The sequence below is a fragment of the Puma concolor genome, chromosome D4 (genome assembly GCF_028749965.1).
Source record: "Puma concolor isolate L17-30 chromosome D4, mPumCon1.1.hap2, whole genome shotgun sequence".
Taxonomy (NCBI): domain Eukaryota; kingdom Metazoa; phylum Chordata; class Mammalia; order Carnivora; family Felidae; genus Puma; species Puma concolor.
The window spans coordinates 81,478,584-81,497,631 of NC_141679.1; the positions used below are offsets into that span (position 1 = coordinate 81,478,584).

At 58.1% G+C, this 19,048-nt stretch overlaps 1 protein-coding gene and 1 long non-coding RNA gene across 7 annotated transcripts in view; one reads left to right on the forward strand and one right to left on the reverse strand.

The window, feature by feature from the left end:
* Nucleotides 1–5,373: 5,373 nt before the first annotated feature.
* On the reverse strand, nucleotides 5,374–12,301 carry LOC147575034 (uncharacterized). 6 transcript variants are annotated; one of them, XR_015243025.1, is made up of 4 exons: nucleotides 9,629–9,752; nucleotides 9,260–9,417; nucleotides 5,965–6,148; nucleotides 5,374–5,467 (listed from the first exon to the last, which is right to left on the reverse strand). It is a non-coding gene; the product is annotated as an uncharacterized LOC147575034 (long non-coding RNA). The 6 variants fall into 6 exon arrangements; XR_015243020.1 differs by adding an exon at nucleotides 11,589–12,301 and having other exon boundaries at nucleotides 5,380–6,148; nucleotides 9,629–9,762; XR_015243024.1 differs by adding an exon at nucleotides 10,435–10,680 and having other exon boundaries at nucleotides 5,380–6,148; nucleotides 9,629–9,762.
* The window catches only part of DAB2IP (DAB2 interacting protein), a 186,499-nt gene continuing 177,241 nt past the window's right edge, over nucleotides 9,791–19,048 (forward strand). Inside the window, exon 1 of the mRNA XM_086683900.1 lies at nucleotides 9,791–10,006. Coding sequence (XP_086540026.1) covers nucleotides 9,967–10,006 — 40 coding nt within the window. The 5' untranslated portion in view covers nucleotides 9,791–9,966. The remainder of the gene's footprint in view (nucleotides 10,007–19,048) is intronic.

Sequence of the window (19,048 nt, forward strand, 5' to 3'; positions counted from 1 at the left end):
TTCAGCGCCACCTGAAAAAGCTGGTCCTCCTTGCGGAAATCTCTTCTTCCCTCGGCTCCCGGGTCCCCACTCTGTGGGCCCTTGTCCTGCTCCCTGGCTGCCCCTTCTCAGTTCTCCTGACAAACTCTTCCTCACCTCCTTGCCTGCCGCTGTTGGCACGCCCACAACTGGGTGCCCGGCCCCCCTCTGTTCTCCACCTCCTCTCTCCCTCCATGCTGGCATCCAGGCACCGGGCTTTAAATCCCACAGCTCCCGAGCGTCCGTCTCCACCCTCTGACCTGCTCCTCACCTCTGCACTCCGCACCTCCAGCTTAGCGAGTTCGGTCCAGCTCCCCATTCAGACTCCCTTCCTGCAACCCATTCCTCTTCTGTAGCCCCGTTCCCCCATCCGGGAAGCCCTAAACCTTGCCGGCACACTTCCCTCTTCTTACCACCCCACATCCGGTCCACGAGGAAGGCTCGCAGCTGCCTTCCAGACACACCTGAGTCCTCCCCTCTCACCACCTCCGCCCCACCATCTGGTCCAGTATCTCTTGTTGGGTCAAGTTCAGTGGCCTCCTGACCCATCTCCCCGCCTCAGCTCCGGCCCCTTATGATCTATTCCCAACCCAGACGCCAACCTGTAAGTCAGGTCATCCCCCCCCCTCCCGTCCCGGAACTTCTACAGGCCCCTTTGTCACTCAGAGTCACAGCCAAACCCTTCCTTGCCAAGAACTTCGGGAGATAACCTGCTCTTCCCCCACCTCAGTGCCGTTCCCTGAACATCCCCGCCTCTGGGCCTTCACACTGGCTGTTCCCTCTGCCTTTGATACCCCCTGCTGCCATATCTGCACAGCTCCTCCTTCACTGCTGTCAGATCTCTGCTCAGCGGGCAGACTGACTCCCAGGAATTCCTAGCCCCTTCCCTCTGCCTTATCACCACCCAGCATATCATAGGTGTTCATTATGTCTCCTCCACTAGAATGTAAATCCGGGGGACAGGGATATGTTTCTCTTGTGTTCCTTGCTATAGTCTCAGTATCTGGCACGCAGATACTCTCCTTCTCTAGACGGTGAAGACTAAAAAGGTAGGGATATGGTTGCATTCACCACCACCACCGGAGTACTCAAGCCACCATTAGTGTTCAACAAACACTGAATGAGTGGATGTGTGGATGGATGGATGGATGGATAGAGGGAGGGAGAGAAGGAGGGAGGGTGGGAAGGAGGGATGCATAGGTGAATGGGGAGGTGGATGGGTGGGTGGATGGAGGGAGGGAGAGAAGGATGGATCAGTGGATGGGTGGATGGGAGGGTGAAGGGATAGATGGATAAGTGGGTGGATGGGTAGGTGGATAGGTGGGTGGATGGAGGGAGGGAGGGAGAGAGGTATGGATGGATGGATGAGTAGGTAGAAGGGTAGAGGGATGGGTAGATGGGTGGAGGGGTAGGTGGAGGGAGGGAGGGAGGGATGGATGGATGGATGGATGGATGGATGAGTAGGTGAATGGATAGATGGATGGGTGGGTGGATGGAGGGAGGGAGAGAGGGATGGATGGATGGATGGATGGATGGATGGATGGATAGGTAGATGGGTAGAGGGGTGGGAGGGTGGGTGGATGGGAGGATGGAAGGATAGAGGGACAGGTAGGTGGGTGGGTGGGTGGATATGTGGATAGGTAGACGGGGGGATGGATCAAGGTGTTGACAGGCAGGTGTTGTCTTGGGCCCGGCTCTGCAAGAGGAGGCAGGTCTGTCCACCTGGAGCCCGGAGTCCTTTAGGAGCGCTTGAGATTCTGAGGTTGCAGATCCCGACTGGCCCCTCACGGACTCCCCAGGCTCCAGAGGATTTGCAATGCTTATTCCCAGCAGCAAGGAGAAAGTGCTCCAGGATGCCATACCGATGCACATTGTGAGTACTCGCGCCTTTTGAGCCAGTGCTTCTGCTGCTGAGAATCTCTGCAACAGGGATGCTAGCACTGGTGTGCGGAGACGGGTGTGGGTGCCGAGAGGGTAACGGCGGACCAGCCTGCTCGCCCCTCAGTGGAGCATGGCCCACCACGCCGTGCTCGGTGGCCAGGACAAGAGTCAAAGAGGATGCATCCGTGTGCTGAGAAAGGAACATGTGGAGTTGAGTTGCTAAGTGACAAGGAACAATCATATAAAACGAGCTGTGTGTGATATGGGTAAACACACGCTCCGTGTGTGTGTGTGTGTGTGCGCGCGCGTGTGTGTGTGTCCATGTGTACGAGTGCATAGGAAAGAGGCTGGGCTCACACTCACCCACCTCCTAAACACAGTCCCCACTGGGCACACAGTGGAATTGGAAGGGAAATTTCCTGGTTAGTCTCTATACTTTATCAACTTTTCTGTTAACGATTGTCCTGTTGTACATTTCAGCACTTGATCCGAACATACATTTTTCTGGCTTCTGATGGCTCGATGGCAGTCGGGTTGGGTGGGAAGGTGGGTGGGTGGGTTAGTGGCGAGTTCACCCAGGACGGTGAGTGTGGGATCCGTAACCAAGCTCTGACCAAACCAATTCAAAAGCCTCACCCTGGCATTCAAGGCTCACCTCCACCCAACTTTTGAGCACAGTCTCCCAGTATTCCCAAACACATATAGCACAGGGTCAGCAAAGTACTCGGCCCGTCACTTGTTTTTGTATAGCCTGTGGGCTAAGAATGCTTTTCACATTTTTAAGTGGCTGGGGAATAATCAAAAGAAGAATAATATTTTATGACACAAGAAAATTGTGTGACATCCACATTTCATTGTCAACAAAGTTTTGTTGGAACACAGCCACACTTACTCATTTATATGTCATGTATGGCTGCTTCTGAGCTCTGGCAGTGGAGCTGAGAAAATACAACAGAGACTGTCTGGCCTGCAAAACCCCAAATATTTACTCTCTGGCCCTTTGCAGAGAAGGTTTGCTGATGCCTGATATCTTCCGTCCCAAGCAAATCAGTCAGCTGTGTGGCCCCACTACTTGGCTTTTGTTCTCGGATCCATGCGCCCTGTACGTTCTCTCTCTCTGCCACCTACCCGTGTCTTCCCGCTGGAAAACTAGCCATCCTGAAAGATCGTTTCAAACCCGCCTGTGACGAGGATCTGCTGATTCCCCCTTCTGGCTGACGCCCAGGTAGGTCTCTCTACCCTCCCACCCCTAGGGGATCCTCACGGACAGGGACTGATTCATTCCTGGGTCTCCAGCGCTTGACATAGTCTCTGGTTAAAGTTTGCTGAATTGCACGGACTGCTGTCATTTCTGTGTGGGTAAAATGCTTCCAGGCTTCTTGGGGTTTTTTTTCCCTGACTCACCACAAAACCTGAAAACTAGCCAGGAAGCATGGGGTTGGGAGTGGGGGGTGAGGGTCAGGTGGAGTGCAGAGAGCTGAGCTCATGGCCGGCGGGGGGGGGGGGGGGTGGGGGGGGGTGGTTCTGATGATCCTAGGGGCTTCCCCCAGGGCAGAATCACTGCACGTGACCATGGAGGGCAAAGTAGGACCAGGAGGACACGGCATGATTCCGCTGAGTGGGGACCTCACTTTGGAGTCAGTTGGAGTCAGCCCGGTGGAGAGTGAGTTCCCCATGCTGGGAGGTAAGCAAGCCGAGGTTGGATCAAGAATATTATGGAGGAGACTCCTGTCCTCTCGGGACGCTGTACTGGATGAGCCTCCGACATGGGGCTCTTGGGGGCCTGGGGTTCTCTCAGGGCAATGACCAGGCGCTTCAGTGCCAGGCACGATCTGGGGGTTTGGGGAGAAGAGAGCACTATCCTTGCCGGCTTTTGAAGAATCCCCTCGCTTCCTGCCCGCCTGTGTCTCACCCTGCTGCCCGCCGGCCGTGTGTGCCAGCATCTCCAGGGCTTCCCAGACGGAACCTGAGGCCTGAGGCAGGGCCCTGGGACCCAGCAGCCGGGAGCCCCACAGTTCTCTATGGAGCCCCACAGTTCGTCACAAAATCAATGACTTCACGGAGCTTCGGGGACTCTGGCCGCCGTCCCCCGTGCTCTCCACCCTGGAAACCCCCAACTCCGGGCATGTGTTTAGAGCTTGCCTTCTTCCGGGAAAGGTTTGAGGTTCTTTAATGATAATTCAGCCTCACATTGGTGCAGCATGAAAAACCCACAGCGCACTGTGGTCGAGAGTCCGGCCTCAGAGCCTGCTGTGACCACCGGGGGCAAGTTGCTTAACCTTCCCAACAGGGCCACAAAGGACTCAGGTTTCTAATCCGGCTCCAGATTTGGGGCCTTGCTGCTACCACTTCTTGGCTGTGTGAGCTTGGTGAACATTTTGGGCTCCCCCCAGGACGTGCTCAGGGTTCTCTAAGAGCACATGGAAACTCACAAGGGCCCCGTGGACACGGGGAGCTGCCGTCATCAGGAAGAGACCAGCCCCTCCTCGCCCTGTGGAGCTGATGACAGGGCCAGCCTGTAATGCGCCCTCCTCCCTGCTGGCTGCCTCATGACTTGTGAAAAGATGCCAGCCCTCAGTTTTGGGGCCTTTAAATGAGCCACAAAAGCAGAACCACCCCTTTCCTTAAGCACAGGAGATGGTCAAGGGCGGTTGCTTGGACGTAATGTGGAGCCACCAAAGGCTGGCCCTGCCCCATCTCCGAGCCTCCCTGCCACCCCCACCCAGTCACACCCCAGGAGGCACCACTTGGGTGCTACAGGGGGGCCATTGGGGCCTTCCTACTGGGCAGACACGCCCTCAAGCCTCAGTTCTGCCACTGCTCTGAGACGTGGTGTCGCCTCTCAGTGTTCCCATCTGTGAAATGGGACTCAGAAAACCTTTCTTGGGAAGTTGATGAGGGAGATGCATAGAGAATGCCAGGCTCAAAGTACGTGCCCCTCCCCCCGCCCCAGTAGAAAACCCTCTGTTTTCCCTCCTGGTGCCCAGCCTTTTAAGGAGAAGGGAGGACCAGTCCAACCAGATAAGCATTAAGATACTGGGAGACACAGGCTCTGGTCCTCGGTGAGAGCTCCCTGATCGTTCACTTCTAAATCAAGACAGGAGGCAGTGGCGAAAAATAACAATTACAGCTAATGCTTAGTTCTTCCACAAATATTTCATTCCGCGCATAGTTATTGGGGGTCCGCTGCACTGGGCGCTGTTCCAGGTGCTGGGGGTACGGCATGGAGGTTGCATGGAAGCCAGGGCAGAAGACAATACACAAATAAATATATAATATAATGTCACACCGTATGCTAGGGGCCAGGAAGAAAACTCAGGTGTGGGGGAGGGCAGGGGTGCATATAGAGTGATGAGGAGGGGGCGGGGCAGGATGTCTTAGAGAAGGCGGTCAGGGAGTCGGCCTTTGACCAGAGACCTTGATAAAGAAGGGGTGAGGCTCTAGGGGAATCTCGGTCTGGGCAGAGGAAATGGCCTAGGTCTAGGCCTCCTGGTGACACAGCCATAGAGGTCTCTTACGAAAGGCAGTCCAGTGGGGCTGTGGGGGAAGGAGAGAGGGAGGGAGGGGCCTGGGAGGAGGGAGGGGAAAGGGAGAGGGGGAAGGAGGGGAGAAAGCGGAGGGAGAGAGGAGAGGAGGAGGGAAGGGTGCTGTAAGTTCCATCTGCATTAACTCGGTTCTCCTGCCAGCCCTCTGGGGACCTGGGACCGTCCTTATCCTACAATTACAGATGACGAAACAAAAGCACCGAGAAGCGGAGTCACTTGCTGGTAAATGGGGAGCTGGGATTTGGACCCGCTCAGCTTAGCTGTCCTCGCCCGAGAAACCCAGCCAGGATGCTCCAGGACGGACCCCTGGCCTCCATCTGTTTGTGTTCTAGAAACGGGCTATTCTGGGTCAGCTCAGAGACCCGGGAGGAGCTGGACGCTGTGGGCTCCCCACGGGCTCCATTTAGGCTTTAACAGCAGGATTCAGCTAGAAAATCAGAACGCAGGACAGAAGAGAACTTGAAAGCCCTCCTGGCCCAGAATGTTGGGTATGCCTTGCAGTCGTGTTGCCTGCCCTTACCCCTTGCGTCTGCCTTGGCGAACTCCTCTTCATCCCTCACCGTCCAGTTGGGCTGGCCCCTCCTCTGCAAAGGCTTTCCTGATTCTGCTGACCAGATGGCTCCTTGTACGTACACTCTTCCAGCTTTCAGATCCCTGGGTTTCAATTCTTCTTTTAGGCTTCTGGCTCCCCGGCTCAGTCCAGCCTAGGGTGTGGCCGGGGCAGAGAGAGTGAATGGGGCAGATATAGGATCATCCCCATGCCAGCCTGCTGGCCTCACCCTCCCCAGCAGGGAAGGCAATGAACAAGCTGACCACCAGGTGCCCAGCATCGGGCTCCCCCTCGTCCGGCCCCTGCTTGGTGATGTCCCTTCTCGGGGCCAGAACTTGGGGCCAGCTGCCATCAGCGACCACTTAGTTCCCTTTCGCTACACAGAGCGACAGGTCACGTCTGGAGCCAGGGGGTTCCCGCCGCTGCCGGAGCCGGGCCGCGCAAGGGGCTGGTGCACAGGGCTGTGTCCGGAGCCCTAGCTCCCGGGTCTAGACCCACTGGCCCCACTGCCCCGCCCAGCTCCACCCAGGGCCTCCGGGACATCTCCATGTGTCTGTGTCAATTTCCCACCACACAGTTCCACATCTCCATCCTCAAACCCTCTCCTCCCGGGCCTCCCCCCGGCTCCCTGAACAATCCGCAAGTCTCAGAGTCCTCCTGGACTGTCTCTTGTCCCTTCCTCTGTGTCTGGTTGTCCAGCAGCACCCAGGGCCCTACACATATCCTGAGTGCATCTGTCCTTCTTCGTCCCCTCTGTCTCCCTGCATCCACTCTGGCCCTCCTTGGGCCACTTTGCTCGCAGCAGCCTTTCATGTCACTGTCCCGCTTCAGCCCACTGTGGCTCCCACACTCCCCTGGCCACAAGGCCCTCCATGAAGTGGCCTCTGTAGCCTTTCTCTTGCCTCGGACTCTGCCCCTGACTGTCCACCCAGACCCAGCCACGGTGGCCGTTGCTCTGCCCCTTCAGCTTGCCACGATCACTCCCACCTCAGGGTCTTTTCGGTAGCTTTGCCCCCTGCTAGTTGCTCTCCCCCCACTAACATGCCGGTCAGGTCCCTGCTCAGAGGTCACCCCCTCAGAGGTGTCTCCCTGACCACCTGGCTGCACGCCTTGCGGCACTCTGTCCTGCTCTGTCACGTGGCCTTGCTTAGCGCTCTGATGAGCAGTCCTCTCTGACATTGTATGTATCTCCCCCGGCTGCAAGAGCAGGGACAAGGCCACCCCAGCCCCCGACATAGAGCCGGACACGCAATCGGCACCCCAGAACTGTGGGCGGACCGAGTCAAAGAACCAGATGGAGTCCGAGTGCCCTCTGTCGCCACTCTAGGAGTGCCCAAATGCTGGCACTTTTTGACCCGGACATTTCACATCTGGGGTTTTACCCTAGGGAGGTCGTGAGACAGACGTGCACAGAGCATGTTCTAGATACTCCTCCCGGTGTTTTCTGTCACATCCTGAATGACCGGCGACAACCTAGGTGTCCATCAGGAGGGCAGTGGCTCAAAGCAGGCAAATGGGGTCCAAACAGGAGGAGACGGATCTGTTTGCATTTTTGTGTCCCCACGGGAAGGACGTGGAGCCCCGTGCTCGTGACACGTTTGCTGTAAAGGAATCCCTGAGCTCAGAGCTCTGGTTACACCAAAACATATCTGATTCATCAAAACAGAGAAATGGATTGGAAAGGTGGGAGCCGCCCGTCTAACCCAATTCTGATCCTGACCCATGAGAAAGCACGTGCCAGGGAGGGAAGTGCCTGCCGCTGCCCGGGGAGGGCCCGGCCTCCCTGTAATTAAGGCAGCGGGAGGTTGGAAGCCTGGATCATCGCTGGCAGCCAAGGTTGGAACGGAGGGGGAAAGGGTGACCCGGAGGCTGGGCCGTGACCACGTCAGCAGCCACTAGCTGGGCGACACAAGGCGGCTGCGAGGGGCCCAGGGGGTTACCTTCCTCCCTGCCACCCCTGGCCCGGCCCCTCCCGCCAGCCTCCCAGCTTGTCCCTGTCCCCCGGCTCCTTCCTCTTGATGTCCCCTCTGCCTCAGCACCAGTGCCGTGTCTCCAAAAAGCTGGTCACCAAGGCACATCTTCTCACGTTCTCACAGTGCTGTGGGGCAGAAAGCCTTCCCTTCCTCCCTTCCTTCCTTCCTTCCTTCCTTCCTTCCTTCCTCCCTACCTTTCTTTCGTGTATGAGAACGTTCTCCTGCTCTAAGTGCAGAGCATTATGAAGACTGGGAAGGGGCAGCTGGCGGGACAACCCAGCATTCCTTGGAAAGGAGGCCGTTCTCTAGAATGCCTTCTGAGGCTGCCCGATGCCAGCTGAACGGAGCCGACGCTCCGAGACTGTCATGACCTGTTCTCACTCCAGCCCCCACCAGCCCATCTCCCCGACATTCTCCCAGACTCATCATTCCCATCGCATGCTGCCTTCCTGCCTCCATCCCCTCTGCCTGGGATGCCCTCACCTTCCCCTGCTCAGCCCCTCTGTCCAGTTCACATGCCTCCTCACCCAGGCAGCCTTCCCTGATTGGGCCAAAATGGCACACTTCTCCCTCAAGCCTATAGCCTTGGTCTGTACTCTGGGTCTAACGCAGATCGAATGAATTACTCCCCCGGCCCCCCAGCACCAAGGCTGTAACCTCTCTGGGGTCCAGGCCTGCCCTGGAGGCCACCCACAGCCTCGGACAAGTCACTTGCCCCGTCTAAGCTGCACCGTCCCGTAAAACAGGACAGCCAGAGTTTCTGCCAGAGGGATCACGGAGCGGTGTGTGAGACGATGCAGGTAAATGCCCAGAACAGAGCTCTGCTCTGGTGGCTGCTCGGAGTGGGGTGCCCAGCGTTCCAGCTGGTCCTGCTGTGACAGGGGCCGGGGAGGCCTTTCTATAGGACAGCCTGGGATGTGTCGCTCCCACGGACCATCCTCAGGGGCAGGCCTGAGAGCGTCCTTGTGAGGCCCTGCCTGACCCTCTCCCGACTCCCCCCGTCTGCCCTACCTCTCCTTCGGCCACTGCTGAAGTTCAACCACCCGGAACTCACGCGGGGACTCTAAACACGCCACAAACCCTCTCGGCTCAAGGTTTCTGCACAGGCCGCTCCCTCCACCTGGCATACGTTTCCCTCGTTCCCGCCTTCACCTGACCGATTCCTATCATCCTCAGACGCCCATTCCTCCGGGAAGCCTGCCCTGACTACCTCCCACAGGCAGGTGAGGCACCCCCATTGCATGTTTCTGCGGCACTTCCCCCCCCCCACCGCTTTGCAATGCCCCGCTGACCCGTGAGCTCCGTGAGGTGAGACCCTGCGCCTTGTTCCCCGCTGGAAACCCGGCTCCAGGCACGGTGTCTGGCGTGGAGTAGATGCTCAGGAAAAAGTTAATGACTAACTGAATGGATGGATGAGTCAATTCTGCACCCCCCACACTGCAGGAAATGTCTGTGGAACAGATTTGAGTGGGAGGTTCCAGCAGGGCCTGGGAGAAGCCCCTGGGGTTTGGGCGCTGGGCGGTGAACACAGGAGACCCACCATCCATCCCCGCCCACGGGTGGGTCAGCCTGCCCGCCCCCCCGCCCCGCCACAGACCCTGGCCCCCCCCCCCGCCCCCTCCGAGCCAGCTTCCAGATGCTAAGCCCCAGCTCAGCCTTACCTCTTAGCTTTTCCGTCTGCACAGCCGGGCCAGATCCCCGCAGCCAGCGTCGCCGGCAGCCAGGCCAATCTTCCCGGCGTCTTCCTATTTTAGACATCTCGCTGCCTCGGTCCCTTCTAATGTTTCCAGCCCGGCTGCGGGGGGAGGAAAAAGAGGTTACTGCTACTTTAAATGTACTGTATGAAGGCGAGGGCTGGAGAGGGGCCTGCTTGCAGGAATACCCAGTCATCTAGTTGGAAAAACCGCCAGATGGAATACAAAAGGAGAAACCCAGACGCTCATGGAGACAGCCTTGGTTCATAAATCAGGTGGGGCCAGGGGCTGGGGGCCCATTCGCCATGGAGCCCGATTCCCTCCTGGACCAAGACGACTCCTACGGTAAGAAGGCTCTGGCCCCTGCAAAGTGGCAGAGTTGGGGATTCAACAGAGCTGCTCGGCACTTTTCTCTGCTTGCTGCAGGAATCCGAGTTGATGGGGGGAGGCTGTCAGGCGGCTGGGCACTGTCTGCTCTTGGGGCCTGGGGGTGGGCACGGGTGCCCGGGGTTAGGGGGGCACAGGGCTGGAGGGTTCCCCGGGTCAGAGCCACGGGCAGCCCCTCAGATCTGGACATTAGCAGGGTCAGGGGAGGGAGAGGGACTTTGGGCTGCTTCTGTTGTGCTCTTGGCTGAGAAGGAAAGGAAGGAAGTTTGCAGCACCCCCCCGCCTGTCTGCCTCGCTCCTGTCCCCAAGCCTGCCGGGTGCTGTGGGGAATTTAATTAGTGAGATCCTGCAGATAAATATAGATGGACCAGGCATCAGGAACGCACCCTGTAATTAAAGCCAGGCTGAAAGCGCGCCCCGCTTTACAGGGCCCCAGGGGCTACCACCAGGGAGCTGCCTTTGCCCCTGCCGCAGCCTCTGGGTGCCCGGAAACCCTGGGCAGATTGTTGAGGGGCAGTTGCCAGAGACGGGGGCCCTTGCTGAGAGCCTAGGAGGACTTGTAGGAACGGCTTGGCCGGGACGGTTTCTGCAGGCTTGGAGCCCCGGTTGGGGGGGGGGGGGCACTGAATCCCCTATTGCTCAGCCCGGCCAGGCTGCTGTACCCTCGGCTGGCACGCCAGTGTGCTTTGGCTGTCTCTGGGCAACGTGCACATGAGGAAAGCAGGCGGGCAGGGGTGCCTGAGGGACCGTGGCAGGGTGTGGGGTGGGGGGGGGGTGGCGGCGCAGCAGGTTTTAGGGTTCAGCTGGGAGAGGCCCTGTGGGCCTAGAGGGGGTGCAGTGGAGAAGTGGTCTCACCCCAGCTTGGATCAGCCTCTTGGGGTCCCGGGTCCCCCCGGGACCACAGTTCCTGCTGAGAAAACCGAGTTCTCCCTCTGGACCCCACTCCCACCCCCACCCCCACCCCAGCTAGGCCTGGCCTCCAACACACACTCAAGGCCAAATTTCCTTCTTCCTGCAGGAGCTCAGCTCTTTCCAGGGAGAGGGGCCCTTGGCCATGTTCGGAGTTGCAATCCTCCGGGGAGCTTGGCAAGGCCCAGCCCCCTGGCACATTTGGGCAGTCAGGTGGCCAGTGGACGCATGCTGGGTGACCCCAGTGTGCCAAGCTCCGTGTCAGGCTCAGGGGTTCGGAAATGAAGGGCTCAGGCTTAAGGAATAGTTTGTGCTTAGTGAACGGAGGGAGGAAAGAGGTGGGGGAGAGAGGGAGGGAAGCAGAGAGGCCTCTGTCCTGGATGAGCTCCCAGCCTCGAATGGGAGACAGACGAATGATATGAGGCTGGGTTCAGTGATGAGCGCCCCAGGGAAGGTTGGGGGGCAGGCAGTCTGAGACACGTGACAGGCCTACCGGCCCCCAGAGGTGCTCACCTGAAGCTTGGGTACAGCGATGCCTGGATGTTACTCCACAGAGGGCACAGACCTTTCTCTGGGGGATCAACCCACGGCCAAGCAAGGCTCCAAATGCCCCAGGACTCCATCTCCCTACCTGGAACTCTTGGCCCCGACTTGCTGTTTTCCTGGGTTTGCAGCAGCAGCCTCCGGGCAGGGCAAGGCTGGTACCCTGGGAACGGAGACTGCTCGCCCCCTGCTTGAAGGTCCCTGTGCATAGTCAGCACGTGGTGTTCACCTGTTGTGGGAGCCTGTGGCCTTCTGAAGTTGGTCAGGCAGTAGGGCACCTAGGAGCCGAGAAGAAGAGGAAAGGGACAGAGGGAGCCTTAGGAAGGGGTCAGGCAGGGACAGAGCAGAGCCCAGGCTCTCCTCGGGGGTGGCCCCAGGTCCAGCCCAGAGGGGTCTGGCTCCAGCATGCCTGGGAGGGCCAGAGCTGAAGGGGTCTCCTGCCGGAGACCTGGTCCCGCCGGACCAGGCCGGCAAAGGAAAAACTGTGGCCTCAGAGTCACTTCCTCTCTGAGCCCTGCTTCTATGTCCATTCATTTAACAGAAACCACTTTCAGGTCCTGTATTAAGTTTGGGGGTTGGAAAGACAAGTCACACCTTGTCTCTGCCTTCGTGACATTTCCAGGCTCGTCTGGGAGAGAGGAAAGTACTCTGATGGGGGAGGCCAGGGCACTGTGGAACCCCTAACCCTACACAAGGAGTCGAGGGAGGCTTCCTGGAGAAGATAACTCCTCCACCGAAGAAGTTGATGACTCTCTCCTTCGTGAAACCTTTCTTCACCTGGCTCCTGGGATAGACCACTCTCCTGATTTTCTCCTTATTCCTGCTGCCCACATGGTCCCTTGACCACGGTCTGCAGCTTCTGCCTCCCTGCGAGGTCTGACTCTTTCTCCCTCACCCACTCACTCTCATACTGATCTGAACTTCCTCGCACTCACCAATTAGTTATCAGCCCCAGGGCCTTTGCACATGCTGTTTCCTTTGCTTGGAACACTCTTCCTGTCATTCTTCACTAAGCTAACTCCTTCTCCTGCTCCTGTTCCCAGACTCAACTGAAAAGTCACCTCCCCAGAGATGCTTTCCCTAGACCATGTTCCCCCAACCCATCCAATGACCTCTCACTCTTAGTTTCTCTTTTCCTTTATAGGGCCCGTTTCTATTTGTACTGTACATTATTATGTGTGCATGTGTGTGCACTTAAACTCTACGTGTCCCCCGGTCCCTAAGTTCTCAGCTGTTATCCCCAGAGCATAGCTCTCTGTCTGCTGTGTAGAAAGCATCCAGCCAGTACTTGTTGAATGAGTGAGTGAACAAATTCAGTCGGCCCAGGCCAAGAGGTGAGGAAAGGCATTCCGGGCAGATGGACAGCAGGTGCAAAGGCATGGAGGCTGGAGAAACTTCTGAGGTTTCTGCCACATTTCCAGTGAGGGTGGTGCTTTGGGTCAAGGTTGACAAGCTGAGCTCCTTGGAGGACTCAGGAACTTCAGTGGGTACAGGGTTGGGAGGGGTGCAGCTGGAAGGGGAGCTCTGGGCCCCCCTCCATGCTTCAAGCCAAGCAAGAGTCTCTTCCACCTGGTGGATATCCCAAGCTTTGATTCCATTCACCCGGTGCTCAAGGGCTGAAAGGAGTCTGGCCTTATCCCCTACCACTGACATGAATGTTCTGGAGGCTGGGGCCATATTGAGGGTGTCTTAGCAGACAGGGCTGAGCAGCGCCCTATCGGGTGGTCCTGAGGTGAGAGACCCTTCGAGCAAGGCCGGGGGGGCTGACAGCGAGAGGAGTGGCAAACACAAGAACAGGGGTTTCTTTACACAACAGTCAGAGGCGGGAAGGCAAGAAGCCCTTTGTGGATGGGCCTCAGTTTTCCCCGTGTGTAAACCAGGGCAAGGGTCCGACAAGATCTGATTGACCCTCTCTGGCGTGGGTCCCTCGGCTACACGAGAAGTGCAGCTCAGAGAAACACTTCCTTCCCATCTCTCCAGCGGCCGGGGAAGAAAACAGGAGGGAGGCCTGACCGTGGGCAGAGCAGGAAGCAAGCCTCAGAATGTAGAACATTCTTTCTTCGGATTCTCACAGAGTCCTGCCACTGCCCCGCTTTGCAGATGTGCAGATGTGGCCTCCCTGCCACGCACTGACGCACACCTTGGTCCTTCCCCAACGCGGGCATGTTTTTATCGGCTGCTCACTAGCCTGACTCCCATTTAAGACCATGAGACCCTTGAGGGCAAGGGCTGTGTCTTTGCTTCGCTACTGCATCCACTGTATGAATGAATGAGTGAATGAATGAGTGAACATGGGAAGAAGTGAATGAGTGAGTGGTGTCAGCTGCATCCTGCCCCTGACAGGCTCTGTGCCCCTCCTCCCCTTCTCTGGGCTGGTTTCCTTAGCTCATTCGCACTCCGCCGCCCCTGGATGTTCCAGCTCTGACCTTCTGAGATTCTAGATCCGACTCGGCCCTTGGCACCCTCTTCTCTCCCTGTGGCCTGAGCCTCACCCTGGCTCCCTTTGTCATCAGGTGGCCTGGACCAGGTCCCTGCTCCTTGCTCAGCCTCAACTTCTTTGTCTGACAAATGGGCAGACTGGCCTGTGCCCTGCTTGCCTCCTTGGCTGTCTCAGGGCTCCAGCGGAGTGACAAGGTCAAACTCATGAGACTGGACGCCTGTTGGGGGGGGGTCCGTGATTCATAGAGGGAGGTGGGCTCAGACGGACGGCTGGGATCAGTGCTCCCAGAAGGGGCTGGTTGCTTTGGAAATCCTGGGGCTCAGGATTCCAGCAAGGCAGCTCAGAAGCTTCAGTTTCTTCCTGATGATAACCAGGAAGGACACCTGCCCCAGTTGGTGGGGGGGGGGGGGGCGCCGGAGGGGGGCGGATGGGGGCGATTTTACAAACTTCCCAGTGTTGCAGGCATGAAAACCCGTGCTATTGTGTGCGTGTCTTGTCCAGGCCCTTTATGCACTTTGCTTGAGTCCTTACAACAAACCTGCTGGGTTGCTGTTAGCTCCATTCTCCAGATGAGGAAACTGAGGCCGGGGGAAGTAAAGTGATGGCCAAGATCATACAGGGAGGTCAGTGATTTGAACCCAGGCTGCTCCAGAGCCTGGAGCACTCTGAGAGCCGGGTCACTGAGCTGGAGCCGCCACCCGGGAGGCCCATCCGTTTCCCTGGGGGAAAATCCTGCCTCCTCGGGATGGGGTTGTTGAAACGGCTCTGGGGACCAGCCTGATGGGCCAGAAGCCACAGCCAGAGGCGATGTCAGCTCAGCTGGGAACAGGGAGCAGCAGCAGCAGCTGTGATCAAACAGGGTCAGTCTAAAGAGAGGGCTATTTGGGGCTAGAAGCTGTCAGGGGTCTGACGTCACCACTCCCTGGCCCTTCCCGTGAGCGGAGGACCCGAGGTGTCATCCAATGGGTTTGCCTCAGCTGGTGACAAATCGACAATCACCATAAAATAACGGCTCTGTGCCCGGCCGTGTGCCTCACATTCATCACCTCGCTTCCCCTATCCACCACCCTGGGAGGTCGGTGTTACCATTCTTGTGTTAGAGACGAGCAAACGAGTTCAGAGAGGCTGAGTGACTCACCCAGGGTCACACAGCTAGTGAATGGCAGAGCTGAGAGTCAGGTGGCGGGCACTTGCTCTGAACCAGTGCCACCAGGCCCTTCTCTGAGGCCATGTCTATGCGGGTGGATCGCAGGGGGAAGGGTACCTCTCAGGCCTGGCCTACCTCTCAAGGACAAGAGCCTGGGCCTCCCCCTGGCTCGGCCACTCAGCTACCTCGACAGGTCTTGGGCAAAGACCTGGGCCGTCAGCAAGCTGCAGTTTCTCTGTGAAACTGAAGTAATGATACCAGCCTAGCCTCCCTGGGGGTGGGGAAAGGATGCCAAACCCAGGTTCCTTCCATCTTGTTCTGGGTTTCTGCCCTGGGCTTGCTGGCAACTGAAGGAGCAGGAGAAGCCGCACTCCCACCTGAGGCCTTTTCACAGGGGAAGGAGGGAGGCCAGAGAGGCAGAGTGGGGACGCCATTTACTGAGCACCTAGTATGTGCCAGCTGTGTGCTGTTTTCCCCATGGAGCCACTGGCTCCTCACAGAGGAAGGAACAACCCCACTGCTCAGATGAGACAATGGAGGCTTAGCAGGGCCCAAAGCCACCAGCGCCAGTGGGGGCACTCATAATTCAAACCCAGGACTCCAAGACTATTGTACTTTTTAAAAAAGTTTTTGTTTTTATTTTTGAGAGAGAGAGAGAGAGAGAGCACAAGCAGGGGAGGGGCAGGGAGCGAGGATGGACAGAGCTTCTGAAGCGGGCTCTGTGCTGACAGCCGAGAGCCCGATGCAGGGCTCAAACTCACCAACTGTGGGATCCTGACCTGAGCTGAAGTCGGATGGGTGCTCAACGACTGAGCCACCCAGATGCCCCCAAGACTACTGTGCTTTTGTCCACCACTCTGGGCTGCTCCCCGAATACTCTGGCCCCCAATCCAAAACCCCTCTGGGTCCCAGGGAAGCCTCCTTCCGGCTGGCCAGTCATGCCTGGGCCTCTGACCTTCCCCAGCTGGGCAGGTGGACAAGGGGTGGAGTGCACACACACACACACACACACACACACACACACACACACACACGCCTTCTTGCCCCATGGGATGCTGGGAAGAGGCTAAATCAGGAAGAATGGTCAATAAAGAAGAACAATGAGGATGGACAGGAGGGGCTTAAATCATTTATGTACCCACGCCTGAGCGGCTGTACAAGAAGGCCAGGGAATGGGGCCCAGGGAGGGGGATGCGGAGGGCAGCCCCTGTGTCTGGATCTGGGCCAGGCAGGGTCAGGAGAAAACTCAGGAGAAAGGAGCTGGCGTCCCCTGGGGTGAGAGGCTCCTGGTGGGAGAAGGTGGGGGGAGCTCATTCGGGAGCTCTTATTGTTTAGAAAGCAAAGACACTCTCCCCTGTCCTCCCCTCCCACTCGTGGTGGGCCCCCTCCTGAGCTGCGCTGTGCTGAGTGCACAGACCCAGGCTTCCATCCCGGGCCGCTTGGCTCTCTGAGCCTTGACCTCCTCAGCGGGCTGGGGACAGTAGGAGTTTTGTGAGGACCACGCCAATACATCATTCCTTCTTAAGTTGTCCTGGATGGCCACTGCCTCGGGCTGGCCCAGCCTAGGACTGCTATGGCATTTCCTTCTGCCGGCTGGATGTGCCCTGGGTGGCCGACACCACCCCAGGCCTCCTGAAGCCAGGGCTGTGTCCCTCCCAGCCGGGATTCCTCCCTGGAGGTCACTTCCAGAAGCCCAGGGAGGCTGGAGCAAGCAGAAAATGGCCCCAGCTGTGAGGAGGCCAAGGGAGAGGGTCTTTGGGGGGCCTCCTGCCCATCCTCCATTCCACAATGGGAAGATGGGGGCCAGAGAGAGAAAGAGCCAGAACTCCTCGAGGTCCATTCTACCTCCTGCATGGTCCTGAGACCTGCCTTAGCTCCAGCTCCCAGCCCCCACCTGAGGCCAGGCCCCACCTTGGACTCTTAGAAGGGCTGCCTCACCCCCTCCGGGCTCTCCCCAACTCAACCGGTGTCCCAGACTCATCTTCCTCTGTGTAGCCAAGGGGACCACTCACCGGCATCTTAAAGTCCCCCAGGGCACCCGCTACAACAGATAAAGTGTAAACTCATTCACATGGCCTCCAGGCAGTGCAAGGCCTGAGCCCAGGATGGTGTGACTGCCCTCATCTCCAGCCACGCCCCATCGGCATGAATTAATCCCTGCCCTGAATGTGCTGTCTTTCTCTTCCTCCCTCGCTTCGCACTTGCTGTGCTGCCTGCCTGGACCACCCTTCCATCACACCTCTCCCTACTACTTCTGCCCCAGCCTGGCCACTCCTGCTCATCCTGGGTCTCAGCTCTGATGTCACCTCCTCCAGGAAGCCTTCCCCGACTACCTTGTTTGAGCCCATGGGCACCCTGGGCTTCCTGCTGTCCCGCCACACACTGATGAGTATAGTCCATTGGCTTCCCTGCCTGTCTCCACCTCTGGGCTGTGAGCTGTTCCACCAGCCAGACCGGAAACTTGGAGGCTGAAGGGGGTGGGGTGAAGAAAGAGGTCAGGACGACTTGGCCTCTGGCCTGTGTGGCAGGAATGTTGGTGTGGGGGCATGTGGGCGGAAGAGCAGATTCTGGGAAGTAGGGGGATTGATGTCCTGGGCTTGCTGTGTCTGTAAAGCCTACGGGCCATCGGTGAGTTTTCTACAGAAGACTCTATGACGGTCCTTCCAGACCTGACCTCTGGAGAGGCTCCAGCTCCAGGGTGGAGGACAGAAGCATCTAGGGTCTTCCCAGCTATGTAAGGACCACTCCTTTCCCTAGGTTTTGTGGAACCTTCACTCAACTGCCCAGCCAAGTCCTGCCACCTCCCCCAGGAAGGCAGCCCTGATCAGCCTGGCTATGGCTGCTCTATTTTCTCCTCGACTGTACCCTTTTGGCCATTACCATGTCATCTAGTCTTAAGGCATCTCATGAGCTATGCCTTGGAAGTCTTCAAGGTGGGGCCACATCCCTCTGTCTCTTGAAGCCTCCACATTGTCCTGTACAGGGATCCCCCCGCCAACACAGACACACATGGAAAAAAGCCATGTGGCCGGGGAGCCCCGCCTCCCTGGATAGAGCTGGTTCCCAGCAGTCTCAGCCAGCGGGATTCTAGGGAAAACCAAACAGAAGCCTTGAGAGGCTTTGGGTCAGGCTGACTCAGGCGAGCAGAGGGGAGAGGCAGGAGAAGGGAGGGGTTCATTTCTGTCCAATCCAGAAGCATGTGCCGGATGGCTGGATCCTCATAACCCCCGGCCAGAGGCACTCTAGCCAGTGACCTACATCCTGGCGTGCCTGTGTGTGTGTGTGTGTGTGTGTGTGTGTGCACATGAATGCATGTTGAGGGCATGAGCCTGTGTGAGTAGGATGGTGTACATGCGAGTGGGTCTCCATCTTGGCTGGCCGTGTCTGCAAAAGCCCATGAGTGAACTTGTGAGCCCGTGGGAGGGTCCCACATGCCCCCCCCCCCCCCCCCCCCCCCCCCCCCGTCCCGTAGAGTTTCCACCCACTCTGCACCAGAACCAGCAGGTCTGGGCTCCAGAAAAGCCAGCTGAAGGCTGCACAGTTCCTGAAATGGCAGCCGGGGGTGCCTTTCTGCCAGCCCCCACCCCCACCTCTGCCCTGGACTCTCTCTCCCTTGACCCAAATCTCAGATAAACAGCCTCACTTGCTTTTGCTAATGATGGGGTAGAAGGTGGCTGCTAGGAGCAGCGGGAGTGGAGGGAGGGGAACCGCTGTGTGAGGCTGAACCACGAGGTAGACAGAGAGGTCAGGAGGGAGGGTGCGTGGCTGCGCTCTGGCCTCCCAAAGCTGAAGAGGGGGGTTGCATTCAGGGCCTCCCTAAGGGGCCCTCTGGGGGGCTGCTTTCCCTCCAGGTATCTTCCCAGAGTTGGGGATGGGGACGGATAGAGAGGTGAGGCCCATCCTTGACCCAGTGGCCATGCCAACTCCATGGCCCAGAAGCCAGGGTGCACGGGAGGGTGCC